The sequence below is a fragment of the Ochotona princeps genome, chromosome 14 (assembly GCF_030435755.1).
Source record: "Ochotona princeps isolate mOchPri1 chromosome 14, mOchPri1.hap1, whole genome shotgun sequence".
Classification (NCBI taxonomy): domain Eukaryota; kingdom Metazoa; phylum Chordata; class Mammalia; order Lagomorpha; family Ochotonidae; genus Ochotona; species Ochotona princeps.
In genome coordinates, this window is record NC_080845.1 from 32,724,377 (window position 1) to 32,746,364 (window position 21,988).

At 40.0% G+C, this 21,988-nt stretch overlaps 1 protein-coding gene across 2 annotated transcripts in view; it reads left to right on the forward strand.

Annotated features, from left to right (window-relative positions):
- Window positions 1-21,988, forward strand: part of KIF24 (kinesin family member 24) — a 65,484-nt gene that overhangs the window by 5,349 nt on the left and 38,147 nt on the right. The window contains exons 1-3 of one of the 2 annotated variants that reach the window (XM_058672667.1): window positions 10,757-10,898; window positions 11,140-11,787; window positions 16,956-17,145. In XM_058672667.1, the coding sequence (XP_058528650.1) occupies window positions 10,849-10,898; window positions 11,140-11,787; window positions 16,956-17,145 (888 nt within the window). In that variant the 5' untranslated portion in view covers window positions 10,757-10,848. Of the gene's footprint in view, window positions 1-10,756; window positions 10,899-11,139; window positions 11,788-16,955; window positions 17,146-21,988 lie in introns of those variants that run through there. The other variant, XM_004581216.2, reaches the window with a different exon arrangement.

Below are 21,988 nucleotides of genomic sequence, written 5' to 3' on the forward strand. Positions count from 1 at the left end.
TTGTTTGTTTCTTTAATTATTATCTTAGCTTATAAAAACTGATTGTAATATTTTTCTGATTAAGCATGTGAGATATATTTTATTGAATATTTTATGGCTGTAAAATGACAAAAAAATGCAAATGACAGCTTCTTGCAGCTGGGTTAGACAAAAATTTTAAAAATAAAGGTGAATTCTAAATTAACCCTCTATATTTAGAGAGAGTAAAACTTGTGCTGTTCCAAGATGACTGAGTTCAACAGTCTTGTTATTTTTATGTTTAGGTCATTGCTCCCTGTGCTTTTAACCACACTTAATAAACTCATTGTGGGGATTTTAACGAAAATTGCAATTGCCAAGTATTAGCCACCATAAACTAACCCGAGACTTTTTAGGGCTTATTTTGACAGAAGCCATATTATAGGCATTTCCAAAATTCATGTCTTCCTTTAAGAATTCCAATGTGTATCATGTATTCTAATTCCATAGCAGCTGTTGTTTCAAGCAGTTGTCTAGTATCATTTGTCTTATGTCCAGAGCAATAGACTATAGATAGAATAATCCTTAGAGTTTGAAGTAACTGATTTCCTCTTAGGGAGGAGAGAATTTATTGTTCACCTTTTATGTCTACTGAACATACTGAATTTTATGTTACTAATAGTTGCATTATGTCTAATACAGGGTATGGAAACATGAGAAATGATTGTTGGATTATATTCTGCAAGACAGGGAGAGATTGCCTGTCTGCTGATTCACTCTCCATGTAGCTGTAATGACAGGAGCTGAGCTGATCTGAAGCCAGGCTCTTGGAGTTCGTCCAGGTCTCCCATGTGTTACAGGGACCCAAACCCAAAGACTGGGGGTTTCTGCTCTTTCCTCATGCACATCAGTAAGGAGTTGGTTTGGAAATGGAGCAGCTAGGACCCGAACCAGTGTTCATATGGGATGCTGGCACCACAGATGGAAGCTTAAGTTGTTACGCTATCACACTGGTCCCTCTTAATATTACCTTTTTTTTTTTTTTAAGATTTATGTATTTTTATTACAAAGTAAGATATACAGAGAGGAGGAGAGACAAAGAGGAAGATCTTCCATCCAGTGATTCACTTCACAAGTGACCACAACAGCCAGTGCTGCGCCAATCCAAAGCCAGGAGCCCAGATCCTCTTCTGGGTCTCCCACGTGGATGCAGGATCTCAAAGCTTTGGGCCATCCTTGACTGCTTTCCCAGGCCACAAGCAGGTAGCTGGATGGGAAGTGGAGCAGCCAGGATTAGAACCGGTGCCTATATGGGATCCCGGCGCGTTAAAGGCAAGGACTTTAGCCACTAGGCCACCACGCTGGGTCCAGTATTCCTTTTACAAATGATCTTACAAGGAGCCAGTGCATTGGCACAGCAGGTTAATTGCCTATGGCATCAGTATCCCACGTGGCAGTCGGTCATGTCCTATCTGCTCTGCTTCTGGTCCAGTTCCTGAGAAAGCAGCAAAGGATGGTGCAAGTCCTTGGGCCCCTGCACCCATGTGGGAGATTCACAGGAAACGCTTGACTCCTAACTTTGGATCATCTTGGCTCCTGCCATTGAAGCCATCTGGGGAGTGAACCAGTGGAGGGGAGATCTGTTTGCTTTTTCTCTGTATCTCTGCTTTTCAAATAAAAATAAAATAAATATATAAAGAAAGAAAGAATATGCTCTAATGCCTGCTGAATTTTCTATATATTCCTTCACTTTTGGACTATATATTCATTTAAAACTTACATGTTTGGAGCCCCCTCTCACTTTCTTTACCCTGCCACAGAGTGATCGGAGTTGCCAAACTCCCTGCCTCCCACCTGCGGCTGAGCACTAATTTAGGACACAGCCTGGAGAGAGGCCACTGAGAGCTGCTTGAGGGGTATAAAATAGCCGGCTCCTAGGGACTTTTTTTGCTTCTAGGCACAGGCCACAGCACATGTGAGTCAGTAAGAGAGCAGGCTGGGCCAGGAGTCCGCACCGATTGGCATGCACAAATGCCTAATCAGGGAGCTGGGTCAGTAGGGATTCTGGAGGGTGACTTTGTCCAGGCAAAGGTACTTGCCGGTGAGTGCAAGAGCTGGGTCTGGGGCCAGACTGGGCCAGACTGCTGCACACATAGGTATAAGTGACAGTTGGGATGGGTCACTGTTGCCGCAAGTGAGAGCCAGGTCTACAGACTGGTCTAGTCATGGTTGGCAGGGGTCTCCTCCACCAGCAGTTACACCTGCTGGTAAGTGCAAAAGCTGGGGGAGGGAAGGATTTAGCTGTAGCACCCACCGGTGCATGTGAGATCCAGGGGTCCCCTGACCAGCTGACACGGCTACAGAGATGTACAGAAGATAAGGCAGATGGTGGTCTGGACCAGACTGCAGCACCTGCTAAGGAGCAGGAGAACTGGGGCTGGGAAGGGTGACCTGGTCAGCAGTGGGTCCTATGAGTCACTTGGGTACTTTGAACTGATAGGATCCCCAGACTCAGGGAGCATTTATCCCATAGACGTGGTTCAATCATAGACCACATGTTGTGGAACTGCACTGCCTCCATTGTTGACTCCAGAGAGAGGATGAAGAACATACCCAGATGCCCATGAAAGACGACAACCAGATCCTTCCATCTAGTAGAAGACCTCAAGTACCTCTTCAAGGCTGAAAAACAAGTGTCAACACTTCAGTTTAACTTCTAGGGAAAGTTTGAGGGGCATAAAACAAGCCTGTGGGCACTGTGAGGCAGATGTGGACAATCTTACAATGTAAGAACAATGAAGTGTCCTTTTGAGGAGAAATGGAAGATGTCACCTCTTATACAATGACCTCTCAAGTAACACCCCAGGACATTCTTTCCACCTCTGCCTCGAGGCCCCTGAGACCCATCTGGCCCATTTCTACATTCCTACAACCCCCACTAAGGTGGGATTTTTTTTTAAAGATTTATTTTTATTGAAAAGCCAGATGTATGTGTGTATGTATATAGTGTATATATAGAGAGAGTTGAGACAGAGAGGAAGATCTTCCGTCCGATGATTAACTCCGCAAGTGACCGCAACAGCCGGTGCTGCGCTGATCCAAAACCAAGAGCCAGAAGCTCTTCCAGGTCTCCCACGCAGATGCAGGGTCCCAAGGCTTTGGGCTGTTGTCGAGTGCTTTCCCAGGCCACAAGCAAGTAGCTGGATGGGAAGTGGGGCCACCAGGATTAGAACCGGCACCCATATGGGATCCTGGCGTGTTGAAGGTGAGGACTTTAGCTGCTGGGGCACAGTGCCAGGCCCAGGAAAATAAATATTTTATACACATTTACCTAATCTATATAATTAAGTGAAGAGTGGAATATAGTAAGGTGTTTGAAAAGCCTGCAAAGTTTAACTGAGTTGTGTGAGCCTAGTTACCATATGCAGTGAGGTGGGTGGGCTAATCATGAGTCCAAATCTCAGATGGCCAATGATAGCCAATTCATGTATGTTAGTTATTTAAAAAGATGGTAGAGTCCTAGTTCATAGGATATTACGATATTATCCCGCGCAGCTAATTCCCACAACCTGGTTCTTTACCGTGAGCTGAAACGCATCAGACGCAAGGAGGTATCTTAGGAGGAGATTGAGAGATTGAGAGATTGAGACTTTAGCCACTTGGCTACCACACCAAGCCCTAGCCCTCAAACTTCTTTGGACAGTTTTTTTTTTAAATTATTTTTTAATAATCTTACTTAGTTGATTAGGGAACAGAGTGTCAAGGGCTACAGGGTGAAAGCCCCACCCATCCTCCCACCCATCCCAGATCCCTAACGGGAGGGGGAGGCGCGCTCTGAGGGTCCTGCTCATACAGTTTTGATAGTTCATCAGTTCTGGATTGCTGCCAATCTCTCAGTTCCAATCGCAATGAACCCTATTCAGAATCCACTGGCTGACAGTCTCTTCATGGTTGGGGTTCTAAGATCAGCAGTTCAGTTGGAGGGATCTCCAAAGAAACTCCATCTGAGATGATCCCAGGCCTGATTCTTGTGCGAGTTTGCTAGCACAGAGTCCGACACTGTCCGTCACACCAATCAGCTTATGCTCATGCTGGTCGTTGAGATTGCTGGGTTTGTTCTGTTTCCAGCTCTGTCTTCCTGGTGTTGTAGTCCAGTTCAATCCTGCCCACTTCATACTCGGTCCTCATGCAAACCGGTTGGAGCTGCAGCCTGGTTGGGGTGACGCCCCATAACCCCTACCAGTTCTGCCCCCTACCCTGGTTCCTATGCTTGCCAGTGCACACTGCAGGCAAGTTGGACAGTTTTTTAATACAATGTAATTTTTTTGGCTAAGTGACTCTATATTTGTTTCACTTTTTTTTTTCTCTCAGAATCACTTAAAAATTATTTTGACCAGCTTAAAATTTTAGAAATTCCTTCCTTTTCACTAGCAGATGTCATTTAGATCAATGAAGGAAAGATCTGTAAGAAACAATAGAAACATTTAAATGTGTTTCCAAACTCCTAAGAAAGAAAATTTCCACAAAGTAAAATTTCAACTAAATGGAGAAAAACTCTATATTTATTTATATTGAAAATGATGACATGCCATTTTATTTTAAGTGAAATTCTAGAAAATACAAACCCATCTATGGTAACAGAAAGCAGATAAGTGATTCCTTGGGTCAGCATAGAGGAGAGAATTGACTGTCAAGAAGTGTTAAGAACTTTTTAGAATGATTGGTAGACCTGACATGATTGTATTTTGTGTTTGTGTCAAAAATAATGGAACTATACACTTCAGAATCATTGTGCATAAAATACTCAATGAAACTGATTAAAAGAAAACCAATTAAGGCTTCACACACATAGACTTGTGTTTGTCTTTGATATATAGCATTATCTAATATCTCCGTATTATAAATGCTAATAAGGTATTTGAATCAAGCGTTTATCCAGTGAGGGAAAGGAGTACATATAAAACTGTCATTGATGAAAGAATTTTAATTTAGTAGAAGCCTACACACAAAATTAATATTTAAAAGCAGTGTATTTTGCAAGTATAATTTATCTATTTCGGTATTTGTAATCTCTTCCTTTTTTTGTATGTGGTACAATCACACTTCTTCATTATCCCTTATATTAGAATGTATCTTAGGAAGCTGTTGTAATCTTTTTGCTATGACTACCACCATAGGAAGTTTGAAGACTGAAACTAGCCTAGGAAACAGAATAATCTCTTATTTTGATGAAAAATATTTTGGTGCTAATACAAAGGTAAAAATTCAGGCTAAATTTTTTTTTAATTTTTATTGGAAAGTCAGATTTACAGAGAGGAGGAGAGACAGTATGTTAGTTCATTGATTCACTCCCCAAGTGTTCTCAATGACTGGAGCTGAGCTCGTCCGAATCCAGGAGCCAGGAGCTTCTTTAGGGTCTACCATGTGGGTGCAGAGTCCCAAGGCTTTGGGCTATCCTGGACTGTTTTCCCAGGCCACAAGCAGGGAACTGAATAGGAAGTGGGGCCGCCAGGATACAAATCGGCGCCCATGTGGGATCCCAGCGTATGCATGGTGAGAACCTTAGCTGCTAGGCTACCCAGGCTAAAAATTTTTATCGTTATCTCTTTCGGTATTAGCCTGTTGGGTTTCTATTTTTTATATGGTACCATTGGTAGGATTATGTAATAATAATAAAATAAGTAGACAAACTCCTAAAGTATCCATTCAGATAGTGGATTACCTATTAGATAATTAGTGAAATGTGTTAAAATGTACTGTGGGAAAAATCAAGTATATGAAGAATAATTAGTGTTCTTGCTTGCTTATTACTGCAATGACATTTTTAAAGATTTATTTATTTTTCATTGGAAAGTCAGATTTGACAGAGAAGAGAGAGAGAAAGATCCTCCTTCCACTGGTTCACTCCATAAGTGGCCACAACATTCAGAGCTGAGCCGATTCAAAGCCAGGAGCTTCTCCCGGTTTTCCACATGGGTGCGGGGCCCCAAAGCCTTGGACCATCCTTTTCGTTTTCCAAGCTGCTGGCAGGGAGCTGGAAGGGAAGTGGAGCAGCTGGGACACCAACCAGCACCCACATGGAATCCCAGTGCATGCAGGCGAGGTACCCAGCCACCAGGCTGCTGCACCAGGCCCCTCAATGACATTTTTAATTCTCTTTTATATAATACATATTTTCTTCAAAATAGGACATGGTCTCAGGCCCTTATGCCAACATGTTTCTTAATTTATAACCACCATCATGTCACAATTTTTTGAAGAGACTCAGAACAGATTAAAATATTGTATTCAATCCAAAAAAAAAAAAAAGTTAAAGCTGTAAGTAGAACTCTTGCTGAGTCTTTATTCAGTTCACATCCATTTGGTTGCTACTTAAATGTTTTCAAGCAAACTGTTTAATTACAGAACGAATTTATACAAATGGATTTTAAATTTATTATACAGCAACATTCAAAGATCTACTTAAACCTAGAATCCTTGTTGTAAACCTTGTTAAAGAAGATTCTATTGTCTTGTATCTGATAACTTGCATAAACAATAACTTCTTATAAAGAATGATTCAGCAATACATTAATACTTGTTAGTGCTTTTTTCTTTAAAGAAAAGATGTGGGGACTGGCACCATGGTTCAACAGACTAATCCTCCGGCATCCCTTAGGGGCACCAGTTTATGTCCCAGCTGCTCCGCTTCCCACCCAGCTCCTTATTTGTGGTCTGGGAACAGAGCAGAGAATACCCAAAGCCTTAGAACCCTGTACTCATGTGGAAGGCCGAGAGGAAGTTCTTGGCTGCTGGCTTTGGGTAGGCTCAGCTCTGACCATGTGACCATTTGGAGAGTGAGCCAGTAGATGGTAGAACTGTGTTTCTCTGTCTCTCCTCTGTGTAACCCTGCCTTTCAAATAAAATATAATGATTGTTGATGCTGCACAATCTTGATCTTACAGCTGTGATAACATCCATTTCACAGTAGCATCCAAGTAGTCAGTCACAATTTTCTCTTGTCTACAAAGACTTCTCAGCTGCTGCCACCACACACTGATCTGCAAGAAGGAGCTTTTGATTCTTTATATTCACCTTTGCTCAATTTCATGATAGAAAATGTCTTTTAATAGTGTTACAAGTCTTTCATACGGTGCACCATTTGTTTTTAATAAATTAGACAGTATGCCCCCATTCTTGAGTATATTGCAGTTTCAGAGTCATTATATGTATCTTATTTTATTCTCACAGTATGCTCTAAGACAGAAGTGGAACTCAGCAAAACTAAGTGACTTTGCCTAAGGTAACACAGCTGAAAGATTAAAAGCTTCTGGATGTCAAGGAGCCGGTTCAAGTAGGTAGAGTTCAAGTTTAGATAGAGGAATGGAGAGTTTGAGGGAGCATGTATAGTTGGGTCTTATCTACATCCTAGCTACATTTTGTTGTGTACTGTTTCTGATTGATTTCCTTTGCCATCAGGACAAAAAGTTGGAATTTCTGTCTGCTAGATTTCTTCCAAGACTTTCTGTTGGTTACTTCAGCAGTTGACACCTAGCAGTCACAGAGGAGACTGCTGTGTATTTGAGACACTGAATTCCAGTGGGTTCCACATGTAAAACCTTAGCCTTTCCTCTCTGGATTTTACTGATTTTTAGGATGTTTTCGTGGTAGTGACAAGCTGTGAGATTATGCAACATTACAGTGTGCCTAGCAGGGTAGTTGCTGAATCTGTTCGGGGGTTGGCACACTGGGGCTGCTTTTGGCACACTGCTTGAAGGAGATGACATAGCATGGAGATGTGGAAAGGACATGGAGAGAACATGAGAAGACCTTAGGTCTCATCTTAGGACTCACCTAAGGACTGTCACTTGGCAGATGTGATCTTGGTCAACTGCTAATATGTTGTAGATCTTTCTCCTCGGTAAAGGAGTGACACATCACATTTAAATTTAAAATCGCTATGCTAAGTCAAGAAAGCCAGATACAAAGTTGATATGTAATTCCATGTACTTAAAGTTTATTTATACTTACTTGAGAGAGAGAGAGAGAGAGAGAGAGCCCCCTCTAGCTAGTTCACTTTCCAAATGCTTGGAACAGCTGGGGCTGGGCCCAAGCCAAAGCTGGAGCCAGGAATACAATGCAGATCTCCAAATGTAGCCTAATTAAGCCATTACTGCTGCTTCCCAGGGTCTGCATTAGCAGGAAATAAGGAACCAGGGCCAGGAACCAAACCCAGGCACTCTAGTGATGGGATGCAGGCATATTAGCTGTTAGGGCAAAATGCCCATCACCTGTTTATATAAAGTTTAATAAATACAAATGACATGGAATGACAAATAATAAATTAGGAGTTGCTTAGGGCAGAGGGAAGGATGAAATGCAACAATATAGGAAGAATCTTTTGAGGCTAATTGTAATATTTCGTATTTTAATTGTGTTGGTTTCACACGTAAACACAGATATCACAACTCAGGGAATTGTATACAATCATGCACATACACCAAAAGAAGGGATGTTCTGAGGCTGGTTCAGGCTTAATTTAAAAATATCTGGGGTTGACACTGGGATATTAGGCTAAGACTCCATCTGAGGCACTGGCTTCCCATATGGGCACCAGTTTCTATTCTGGCTGCTCTACTTCCAATCTGTTTCCCTGTTGATGGCCTGGAAAAGCTAGCAGAGGATAGCCCAAGTCCTTGGGACCCTGAACCCACATGGGAGACCAGGAGGAAGCTCCTGGGTTTGGATCAGCTCAGCTCTGGCTATTGACAGCTATTTGGGGAGTTAACCAGCAGATGGAAGATCTCTCCATCTCTCCTCTCTGTAACTCTGCCTTTCACATAAAAAATAAAATAATCTTTAAAATGAAAATATCAAAATAGGGATCCTTTGTGGCACAGTGGGTTAAGCTATCACTTGAGATGTCTGCAACCCATATCAGAATGCCTGGAATCAAGCCCCACCTCTACTTCTGTTCCAGTATGCTGCTAATGTGCCTGGGAAGCAACAAATGATGGTTGAGGACCTGGGTTCCTGTCACATGTAGGGGGCTATGAAGAAGCTCCTAGATCCTGGCTTTGGCCTGGTCCAGTCTTGGCTGTTGGGGCCATTTGAGGAATAAATCATTGGATGGAGTATCTATCCTCTCTTTAGTCTTTTCCTCTGTCACTCTGCTTTGCAAATAAATCACATTAGTAAATAAGTAAATAAAACATCATAATTGAAATTATTTACCATGGGTACAGAAGAGAATAACAGCATGAATATTTCTCATTTATGATGTGTATTATTATATATTTGCTACCTTTCCTCTAGTATACTCATAGTCACTATATTATAAATACTCTAAGTAAAAAGTCAGCAATCATCAACATTGATTTCTAACTCTTCCTGTAGAATGAGAGACAGAGCTTCCATCTGGTGGTTCACTCCACCAACTGACTGCAAATGGATACAGCTGAGCCAATCTGATACCAGGAGGCAGGAGCTTCCTTTGGTCTCCCACAGGGCTGCTGGGGCACGAGGACTTTGAGCTATCCTCCATTGCTTTCCCGGGCCATAACCAGGGAGCTGGATGAGAAGCGGAACAAACAGGACACGAATTGGTGCCCATGTGGGATACCAGCACTGTACACGGAGGCTTGACAGCACTGACCCCAGTAAAAATATTTTTTAAAGGACAATATGTTAATATCTACTGCTGTGTAGCAGTCTACTCCCAAATCTAGTAGCCTCAGTTAACTGGAGCCATCATTGTGATTCAGCAGGTTAAGTTGTCACAACATTGGCATTCTATATTGCAATGCCTGAAGTCCCAGCTGCCATGCTTTCAGTCCAGCTCTCTGGAATGGTGCCTGTGAAAGCAGCAGATGGCCATGGTACTTCTGCCCCTACCACCCACCCACATAGGAGGCTCAGATGGAGTTTCAGCTCTATGGCCCAGTTCCAGCTATTGTGGCTATTTGGGTAGTGAATCAGTGGATAGAAGATATTCTCTCTGTCTCTCTCTTATAAATAAATCAGTAAATAAGTAAATCTTTTTAAGACATTGTTCAAAGTTCTGTGAGTCAGGTATTTGGGCTAGGCATAGGTAGTTTTTCTGTTTTCTCTTGGGATCTTTCATGTGACTGCAGCCCCAAGAGGGGCTGGCTGAATGTGTGGCTTTGGTGATGACTGTTGGGTGAACTTCTTCACATGACAGATTTTTTTTAAGATATATTTATTTTTATTCGGAAAGACAGATTCACAAAGAGACAAAGATCTTCTATCCACTAATTCACTCTTTTAAACTCAATCTTAAGAAAAATGAAAAACAGTGAAGTTTTACCAGCAGTTAACTAACTGAATCTTAAAAACAATTATAAAACAATTTTTAAAAACAAAATAAAATTTACTTAAGTATTGGGAACTTGAATTTTATTAATAATGTTTTAGAGAATTCAAGCTCCTAACTTTACCCAGCAGACTGATTATTATGACCATATCATTTATTAAGTATTTAAAAATTTTTAAATGGTTAAACATTTTAATGTGTACCCATTTAAAATACAGACTATATTTACTCCCTGGATAAATTATTTGATTCATGTTCTGTACATGTAGGCATTAATGGCCTGTTTTAAAATGGTCTGAAATCCTGAGTTAATTGATTCTGAATTGATGCTTCTATTTCAGCTTAACTGATTTTTACCAGTATTCAGCAGATATCCATCCAATGTCCCTTGGGTTATATTAGTTTATAATCCTTTGTGGTCTTTTATTTGATTCTACTTTCTATCCTGAAAGAGTTTTTAGCCTTTGTTCATTAATCACGGGAAACAGTTGTGCGACATGCCTTGACAGTAAGTTGAATATCTAAAATTAGTCCCTGTATAATCAGTAGTTGAGAACAAGGTTTCAGTAGTTGGTGGCATGTGTCAAAACGACTTTGCAAGATTGGAAGGAACTCTCCCTAGAAATAAGTAAGTATTATGTGTATTTCTGCTTATCTTTGTATCTAATTAAAAGGCTACTTTTGTTAAGTAGATGAATCATGTAGATGTTACTATAAAGCTTCATATGCTGTACAAAGTGCTTATTTGCTATGGTGTTATTCAGTCATTTCAAAAGAAAATACTTTTATTGAAAACTTAATATAAGGATGTCTTTCAACATGTTTTTTGGTTTTCATTGCTTCAAATGAACTCTTTTTTTCTCTCTCAGAGTTTATAAAAACCAATTCACAAAAATGGCATCCTGGTTATATGAATGTCTTTGTGAAGCTGAACTTTCACAGTATTATCCTCATTTTACTGCTCTTGGCCTTCAGAAAGTAGATGAATTAGCCAAGATTACAATGAAGGACTACACCAAATTGGGAGTTCATGACATGAATGACCGCAAACGTCTCTTCCAACTTATCAAAATCATTAAGATTATGCAGGAAAAAGATAAAGCAGCCATTAGCCCAAAGAATTCTCTTCAGACAAACAGCCTGTATACCAAGCCCTATGAATTCAGATCTGGGCCTCGCAGACAATTAAATTTTGATTCTCCTACTAACAAGGAAAGCAGAACTGCCAGCAGTATTGGTTTTGAAACGTGCAATTTGTCAAATTTCCCTACAACTGAACAGAAGTATACTCATCTGAAAGTTCTGGAACACATGCTGCCAGATGATTCGCAGTACCATACAAAAACAAGAATTCTGAACACCACAGCTGCTGATTCCTATGTGCAAACAAAAATCAACTCTTCATTCTTCTCATCAAATCCCTTTTCTCCAATATTGGGAGATTGTGACATTCCTGTTATTCAAAGAGTCTGTCGTGAATCAGGATATGACTATGGAATTCCTCATTCCTGTGTCAGGTAATTTTCTATGCTTTGTTTCTGTTTTAGAGAAACAGCAGCCTTGGGCGGGGATAGATCTGCCCTTTGTGACCAGAAGAGAGCAATTCCTTATTTACAGTAAATGAATATAACAAAAATGATAGTGAACAGCTTTGGAATTAATAATAGAAATGCCTGAATGGGAGACAGTGAGGTATTGAAGCTTTCCAGATGGGAGAAAGATGATATTGCTCGTAGGCATCAAACAGCTGCTGTTTGCCAGATCGGTTACTCCTATAGCAGATCTATTTCTATTATTTATTGTAGTGTAACATGATAAATCTGGTGCATCCGTGAAAGTGAAATGTTGACTGATTTTCTATAATGGAAACAGAAAGAAAGTGATTGCAAAATCCCCAGGATTTATTTATTTAATTATTTAGTAAGGCCATCAGATTCACTCAAACCAACCAGGAGACTTAAAACTTAGTTAAAAACCAAAGAGATACAGTTGAATGAAGTCAGTCTTTGGAGCAACTTACTTGCGTGCATTGTCAGATGATCCTGATTTTTGAGTGCTTTTCTGTAATTCCAGCCAAGGAAAACATGATACTTGTGATTACAAAGAATCAGAACATTTGGTGGAGATCTGAGTTTGAGAGTCAGAGTGATGATCAGTTATTTTCACCTAGTGCTTTGGGTTACAGTTTGAAATAAAGCTCCTAGAAAGGTGAAATATCAATCTGCTAGTAACAGTGGTATAACAGGAAATACGTTCTTAAAGAAAAAACTGTTGCTGGATTTATGTGAAAAGTTATCTGTGTAAGTTATGGGGAAATAAAATTATTAAGCTCTATTTTCTTTTTAAAATATCATTTGTAATAAGATGAAAGGTTTCATAGGATTTCATAACCAATTCTTTTACTCAAAAAAAAAAAGACGTGATTTTAAAGCTAAAAAATAGTACCCTTAGCAATTGGAAATATTTCTGAAAACTTTTTGTTTCTTCTAGTTAAACACAGAATATGTAATACTATTTTCTGTTAATTCTGAGAGAACTAGATTGCCACATGACTGTGAAAATGATTATTGCTGTCCTGTTGATTAGTTCATTGTGAAAGAACACTTTGACTACTACCATCTTTTATTGAGCAACACAAAAAATTAAATTGAAATGACTTACTAAGATAATACTTTGAGCCCATTATGGTAACCTAGTGGCTAAAGTCCTCACCTTGCACACCCAGGATCCCTGTGGACACCGATTGGTGTCCAGGCTGCTCCACTTCTCTTCCAGCTCCCTACTTGTGGCCTGGGAAGGCAGAGGGGCCCAGCCCAAGGCCTTGGGACCCTGCACCCATGTGAGAGACCCAGAGGGGGCTCCAGGCTCCTGGCTACTGGCTTCGGACCAAATCAGCTCTGGCCGCTGTAGCCACTTGGGGAGTGAACCAACGGATGGAGGATCTTTCCCTCTGTCTCTCCTTCAGTCTGTAGATCTGACTTTCCAATTAACCCCCATCAAGATTGAATGGATATTTTAGTTTAAAAATTGTCATTTTGTTTATTTGACAAAAATTAAGTACCCTCTCTGCTAGGCTCAGTAGTAGTCAGGGTTTTGGAATCATGCAAAATCCTCTTACCAGCTTGAGATTTACTGTTAGGAAATCATCCAAAGAAATTCTCTGGTTACCTCAAAGCAGATTTTTACTTTTTAGATACTCAGAAAGTTGAAAATAAATGGCTTGCCTCAGGACTCTAATAAAAATGCAACACATTTATATTCTAGAGAAGAGTAAGCATTAAAGCTGGCTTTTTTTATTTAAAGATTTATTTTATGATCCACTCCCCAAGTGTCCGCAACGGCTGGTGCTGCACTGATCCGAAGCCAGGAGCCCATATCCTCTTCTGGGTCTCGCACGTGGGTTCAGGGTCCAAGGCTTTGAGCTGTATTCGACTGCTTTCCCAGGCCACAAGCAGGGAGCTGGATGGGAAGTGGAGATGCCAGGATTAGAACCGGCGCCCATATGGGATCCCAGTGTGTGTAAGGTGAGGACTTTAGCTGCTGCTAGGCCACAGCGTTGGGCCCAAAGCTGGCTTTTAAAAGATGAAGAGGCATTCTTTCTTTCTCTTTGAATTTAAAAACTGCAGGTCTTTTTTTTCATTGACTGTACTTAAAACAAAAAATAATAAACAAAAGAAAGATGAAAGCTGGGATACCTGGGTATACGGGAGTTTTTTTGGTTGTGATTCTGGTTTTGTCTTCCAGTACCAGCTTCCTTCTGGTGCCAGCCCTGGGAGGCAGCAGGTGATGGCTCAAGTAGTTGGATCCCTGCTAGCTGTGTGGGAGGGCTGGGCTGTGAGCCTCTGGGAAATAAGCCAGTGGATCTCACACTTGTGCTCTGTTTTTCTGCCTCTTATTGAAAAAGTTGTAGGGTAAATAAAGGTTAATATTTTCTGTGCTCTTGGATTAGTTGCATATTATTAGATTATTAATGAGAGGCTTTGACACAAGAACCGCTTTTTAAGTGATGCATTAGGGGCTGGTGTCTTAATAGGTTAGGCTGTGGCCTGCGAAACTGACATCCTACATTGGAATGCTTTTAGTCCTGGCTACTCTGTTTCCAACCTGATTCCTGCTAATGTGAAAAACATGGCATGAATATTTGTGTCTCTACCACCATGTGAGAGATCAAGATGGAGTTCTTGACTCATAGTATTGGTCTGGACCTTTCTGTTACAGTGAGTAGAAGACCTCTCTCTGTCTTTCCCTCTCTATCATTTGACCTTTCAAATAAATGAATCTTTTCTAAAAAGCTCATTTTTAAATGATACATTAAATTTTCCTTGTGAAATTCAAATCTATAAAAAATTTTTAAAATATTTTAGACATGTTATTTGTAGGGCCCAGCAGCTGGAGTCCTCACCTTGCGTGTGCCAGAATCTCATATGGGCACTGGTTCTAATCTCGGCAGCCCCACTTCCCATCCAGCCCCGTGTTTGTGGCTTGGTGAGTCAGTCGAGGACGGCCCAAAACCTTGGGACCCTGCACCAGTGCCGGAGACCCAGAGGAAGCTCATGGCTCCTGGGTTTGAATTGGCTCAGCTCTGGCCATTGTGTCCACTTAGGGAGTGAATCAGTGGATGGAAGATCTTTCTCTCTGTGTCTCATTCTCACTGTATATATGACTTTGTAATAAAAATAAATAAAAATCTAAAAAAAATTATTTCTAGGGTTTTGTTTTTTGCTAATTTACATTCTGGCAAAAAATAATATTCCAGTCACTTGGAAGGTTCAGAAAACCAAAATTGACCTGAAGCAATTATATGGAACAGGAGCTTATATTAGCCCTATTATAAAAGGATTTTTAAGGACTGTTAATCAGATTTTATCATGTGAAAGAGGGAATAGTTTGTTTTGCTAAAGCGTTCTTAGTACATGAGCCAAAGGCATTGATCCTGATAAAACACCTGTTTTCAAGAATCCTGTTTTCTTGTTTCCTAGTTTTAGAGGAGTTTCTAATAAATGATCAGTTCTTAGATAAGACTGTCATTAGGTTCAGCAAGTAAATTTGGTGAACTTTGTATCCCTAACCAAAGGAATATCACTCTAAATGTTAAGGTTGAGTAATTCAGTGAAACCAATGAAAGAACGCATCTGAATAGAAGGTTGAATTATTGGTGAATAGCCATAAAATTTTTCTGGAAAGACTTGATTGTGTTCTAATACACACACACACACACGTATCAGGTGTGCATAAATAAGAGGAAATAGGAAACATTGAGAGCAGCAGAATGTATCTGAGAAGAACAGTAGAAATATTGACACTCAGCACCTACTTTATGGAATTTAACAAGCAGGATAAAAATTGCGCTACTAATTAAGAAAGTGGTAAATGTGAAAAAATAATTGGATTGAAAGGTAATAAAAGGCATGGGATTGGGTTGTGTAAAGGTCTTAGAGAGATGGTAACAACATATTGCATTAGATTTGGGGAATTAACCAACCTCAATTTTGGGAATGTAAGGAGCATTCACCATTAGCAAATCATGTGTAGAAGCCAAATATGTCTCAGAGCTAGAACAATTCCTGAAGGGATTTTTCTTTTGTGTTAGGTGTTTTGTTCTATATAAAAACTGATGAAGTAGGGATGGATATAGAAGTAATTGGGATTTAGCTAATAAAAGAATCTTCTGGCGCGAGAATCTGACCTATTAGAGTCCCATCTCATATTTGTAGTCTCTGTGTTTCAGCCTTAGTTTGAGTCCACTCCTGGTTCCTGATTCCAGCTTCATGCTAATGAATGATCTGGGAAGCCACAAGGGGCAATTTAAGTAACAGGGTCCCTACTATTCCTGTAGGAAACTTGAATTGGGTTCCCAACTCAAGCTTCAGCTGGGCCCAGCCTCAGCTGCTGCAGACATTGGGGAAGTGAACCAGCAACTAGGATCTCCTCCGTCATACTGCCTGTTTCTTTCTCTTGTCTCTACCTCTTAAATAAATGAACAAATATACTTTAAATTATTTTTAAAGTAGCTTTCTCAGTGGTACATTTTAAATACATACTTTTACTTTTTTTTTTCCACTCGAAAGGCAGAGATATTTTTTTCATCTATTGGTTCACGCCGCAAACACCTGCATCAGCCAAGACTGGGACAGGCTGAAGCCAGGAGCACTGAACGCAATCCAAGTGAGAAATCCAAGTACTTGAGCCTTTGCTTGCCACCTCCCCAGATGCCCATGAGTAGGGAACTTGGAATGGAGGTAGAGCCCAGAGTGGAATCCGACACTCCAGTCAGAAATGTGGACATCCCAAGCAGCATCTTAACTGCTAAGCCAGCTGATCACCCCCAATATGTAACATGTAAAATCTATCGTGCCCAGGGGTGAGTATTGTGGCACAGTGGGTAAAGCCACAATTGAGGATGTCCATGGCTGGTTACTCTGCTTCAGATCCTACTTCCTGCTAATGTATCCTGGTAGTCAGTGAATGGTGGATCAAATACCTGAACCCCAGCTACCCTTGTGGAATACCCAAATAGAGTTCTGGACTCTTGGCTTCACCCTGGCATGACCTTGGAAAATCGTTTCTTTGTCTGTCACTTCACCTTTCAAATAAACGAAAATAAGGGAATAGATGTTAAATATTACTCTTAATACTACAACAAAATATACTGTTATTAATTAAAGCCTGTTTACCAACATACCAGACAGAACACCTCAGAGAAAGAAAAAACTTGGACTGAGATGGAGAAAATCAGAGTTTGCGTTCGCAAGCGCCCTCTGGCTCTAAGGGAAGTACGTCGTGGAGAAATTAATATCATTACTGTAGAAGACAAAGAAACTCTACTTGTACATGAGAAAAAAGAAGCAGTTGATCTCACACAATATATCCTGCAGGTGAGATATTTTGGTTTTTGTGTTAGAAATTAATATCAGTTTTGCCAGTTTTTTGCTTTTTGTTTGAATAATAGCATACAAATTCTCAAATTTAGTTTCTAGTTTGAGTGTTGACATTCCTGTTATGAAATAATTGGTATCTGGGGTCTTCATTCTTTAACTATATGGTGCGGTAAGAAATACAGAAACATAATTCCTCTACTTCTGTCAGTAATGTATATATTTACTTAGCATACTGTATGTGAATTTATTATACATATTAAGCAAAAAGAAAAATGAGAGCATAAGAAGAATTTAAATGAAATAGTTGTCATAGGACCAGTCACTGAGTATACACCCAAGAGTGACTACTAAGTGATCCCTCTTGCCTGCACCTCGCAATGTGAATTTCTTACTCTGCTGAGTATAACTCTTGAGTTTAATGACAGACAGCAACAAGCTCCGAATTGCCAGCCAACTGCTTATTTTGAGTCTCAGCTGCTTGGGTTTAGGCTTGATTGGTAGAAATTTGGCTCTGATTAGGTTACCGTGCACAAGGCCAACTTGAGGTAATATAATCAAAGGATATGATTCCATACTTTGAGAGTTCAAATAAAACAGACATACAGTGTTCATTACCTGCTAGAACAATTGAAGAATCCACTGAAGGAGCTTACACCTTACTCAAACTGGTAAGTGCCGTGCAATAACTCTTCAATCTCCTAAAACAACAGGCAACTCCACAGATCATAATTTAGGTACTCCAAAATTGTTATTAATCTAGGAGGCTAGATAACCCACCTGTTAGATTCCAGAAATTTCTGTTACTCAGAATTTGCCTCCCTCAACATTGATACTATATTCTCCCCACTCCTAACATTCGCCTGCCTGGAAATGCAGTGTCTGGTAGGAAAAAAAAATAATACAGTATTCTAGAAATTCACTTTAGTCAGCTGAAATCTTACTCTACTGGAATAAATCTTTTAACACTGAAGTCAATTTGTTAACACTTTCCCCCTGTTTCAAACTTGGCATTGTTCTTTTTTTCTTTGGTTACCAAAATGCTGTTTCACTGAGACAGTCCAAATAATCCACTGATTCTTTCTATGGCAGTAAATTACCAGACTGGTGTAAAACCAATCCAGTCACTTTAACAGCTTTATTGATTGTTGACCAATGCAGAGCCTGTTAGGTCTCAGTGGGAGATATTTATTTTGAAGTTGGTCTAAATAACCAATTAGTTGTAATGCTGTTTAGTTCTATGGCTACTTATACCCATAAGATTAGCTATATCCAATCACTGGCTATCCAAGACTTCTTAATGATGCTTGTGTCACAGTAATTCCCTCAAGGAGACACCATCTTATCTTTTGTATTTTCCCATTATCTCTAAACACAATAACCGTACTACTTTGTCATTACCACTGCTCAATATTTATTGAATACCTATACTTTCCGTGGCACTTTTTCTGCTGTCTGAACTTTGGACCTTTGCTCTCATAGGTCAAAGTCCTTACCTGTCAATGTTATAATTAAAAAACACGTGGGAAGACTAATTTTCCCATTTTCCTTCCTCAAAGAGAAAGAAGAAAAGGTTCATAGCAAATGGGTGCTAAATAAGTATTGGTTCTATATTCTTTGGGTTTTATTTCTAAACTTATTTAGGAATTAGAACAATAGGTCTGTGTGCCTAATTAAATATTATATCTTTTTATAAAAAGGCATATTTATTTTTTTTATTTGAAAGGAATAGTTAAAGAGGAGAGAGAGATATCTTCCATCCACTGGCTTGTTTTCCCGATGGCCTCAAAGGTTGGAACTGTACAAGTCCACAGCCCAGGTCTCCCACATAGGTATAAGGACCCAAGTACTTGGGCCATCTTCGGCTCGTTCTCCGGCCATTAGCAAGGAGCTGGATCAGAAGCGGAGCAGATAGGACTTGAACTGCACGATGTGGGATGCTGGCACTGCAGTAAGAAGCTTACCTTGCTACACCATGACACTGGCCCCAATATTATGTCTTTTCAAGTCTTTTTACTTAGTAACATGTAATGTGCTATCCTATATAATATTAACATGAGTAAAAAATAACAATTATGTGTTTCAAGTTCTTAAAAATACATGCAGAAAGGCCCAGTAGCCTAGTGACTAAATCCTAGCTTTGTAACCACTGGGATTCCATATGGGCGCCAGTTTGTGTCCCAGCTGCTCCCTAGTTGTGGCATGGGAAAGTAGTTGAGGATGGCCTAAAGCCTTGGGATCCTGTACCCATGTGGGTGACTTGGAAGAAGCTCCTAGCTCCTGGGTTCAGATCAGCCTAGCCACAACCATTGTGGCTACTTGGAAAGTGAACCAGCAGATGAAAGATCTTTATCTCTGTGTTTCCTTATCTCTGTAAATCTACCTTTCCGGGGACTGGCGCCATGGCGTAGCAGCTAAAGTCCTCGCCTAAAATGCGCCAGGATCCCATATGGGCCCCGGGTCTAATCCCGGTGGCTGTGCTTCCCATCAAGCTCCCTGCTTGTGACCTGGGAAAGCAGTCGAGGGTGGCCCAAAGCCTTGGACTCTGCAACCACGTGGGAGACCTGGAGGAAGTTCCTGGATCCTGGCTTCGGATCGGTGCAGCACTAGCTGTTGCACTCACTTGGGGAGTAAATCATCGGATGGAAGATTTTTCTCTCTGTCTCTCCTCCTCTCTATATCTGACTTTCCAATAAAAATAAATAAAATCTTTTTTAAAAAATCTGCCTTTCCAATAAAGAAAAAAGCTTTAAATATATATATTATATTTGTAATATATATTATATAACATGAAAAATGTTATATACTATTTATATATTTGTGTGTGTGTGTGTATGTAGAAAAAAGATTGAGTTGAAGGATATAAAAAAATTAGCAAGGCAAAGAGATGGGACTGGTATTGTTGGCACAGTGAGTTAAGCTGCTACCAAAATCCCATAAAGGCTCCAATTTGAGTCTCAGTCACTCTATTTCTACTCCGGCTCCCTGCTACGGTACCTGGAAAAGCAGTGGAAGACAGCCTAAACACTTGGGATTCTGCCACCCATCTTGAGGACCCAGATGAAATTTCTGGCTCCTGGCTTTGGCCTGTCCTAGCCCTGGCCATTGCAACCATTTGGGGAATGGAACAGCAGATGGACAGTTACTCTGTGTCTCCCCTTCTCTCTGTAACTTTGCCTTCTAGATAGCTAATCTTCAAAAAAGAAAAAAAAATTACAGGTAATTTTGTTTTCATCTCCATTTTAGTCCATATTTTTAATATTTTCTACTGTTAATTGAGTTCTAAAAAATTTTAGTGCTGAATTGGCACAGCAGGACAAGCTGCTCTTTGCGATGCCAGCATCCCTCTTTGGAGCTCTGGCTTGAGTCCCCGCTGTGCTGCTTCTGATCCAGCTATCTGCTAGTGTACTTAGATTGGCAGCAGCAGATGGTTGGGCTCCTGCCACTCGCGTGGGAGATCCCAATAGAGTTCCTGCCTCCTGCCTTCATCCTGGCCCGTGTCCGTCATTGGAGCTGCTTGGGGAGCGAGCTAGCAGAGGATATGTCTTTCTCTTCTTCTCTCTCACCCTGTCTCTTGCTCTGCCTTTCAAACGAAAAAAAATTTTTAAAAGAAAGACACTAAAAAATTTTGAATAGGATAGATTCACCTCTTTTAAAATTTAAAAAAATAAAATAGGTTGATATACACACACAAAACAAAATCAAAAGGTATAGAAAGATAGCAGTGGAAAATGTTCTTCTAATCCCATTTTCTTCTTTGAAAGCAATCAATATTCTCTATTCTAAGTGTATTTTCCAGAGGTATTCTATAAATTCATAAGGCAATTTATGAAACAGACTTTTTAAAAACTATTAAATTTTGACCATATCAAAACTAAAATGAAGTTCAAAATTGGTTCAGCCTCATTGATAAAATGTAACCAAATAAAACTATATGATGCAGAGGAAATTATGAATTATATACACGTTAACTACATTAAAAATCTTTCAAGTTCATACATCTCATGAAGGATGTTTGAAGCACTGGAAAAAACAATGTCTAAACCCTGTTGAAAGATATCAATTTCTTTGATTAGTAAATGTTAAAGTTATTTATGAGCATTTACAGGAGAAGAACTGCCATATACTGAGTGAAATAGTAATAAAAATAAAATATTCATTCTGACACTTACTTTTTGAGACATGTTAAATATTTCTGTCTATAGAAATCTGTAGATAATTTTGTTTTGATATCATATTTAAGAATAAAAACCTATTATGATATTTGAACAATAATTTGCTTGCTTAGAGACCAGATATGAATTCTACATAAATTATGTTTATTAAAGCTAGATTTAACAAATACATGTAACTTATTTATCTTTTGAAAGCTTAGTCACAAGTGTAATGAACTCTCACCTGTCTCTCAGCTTCAACAGTTAACATTTTAGTGGTCTTAAAATAATACATTTTTAGAACACTTAAGTTCACAGATTAGTACCAATCTGCATAGAGTCATTGTATCTCATTTTTTTTAAAGACTTACTTATTTTCATTACAAAGTCAGATATACAGAGAGGAGGAGAGACAGAGAGGAAGATCGTCTGTCCGGTGTTTCACTCCCCAAGTGAGCGCAACAGCCGGTGCTCTGCCGATCTGAAGCCGGGAACCAGGAACCCCCTCTGGGTCTTCCACACGAGTGCAGTGTCCCAAGGCACTGAGTTGTCCTCGACTGCTTTCCCAGGCCACAAGCAGGGAGCTGGATGGGAAGTGGAGCTGCCGGGACCAGAACCGGTGCCCACATGGGATCCCGGCACCTTAGCCGCCAGGCCACGCTGCCGGGCCCTATCTCATTTTTTTTTTA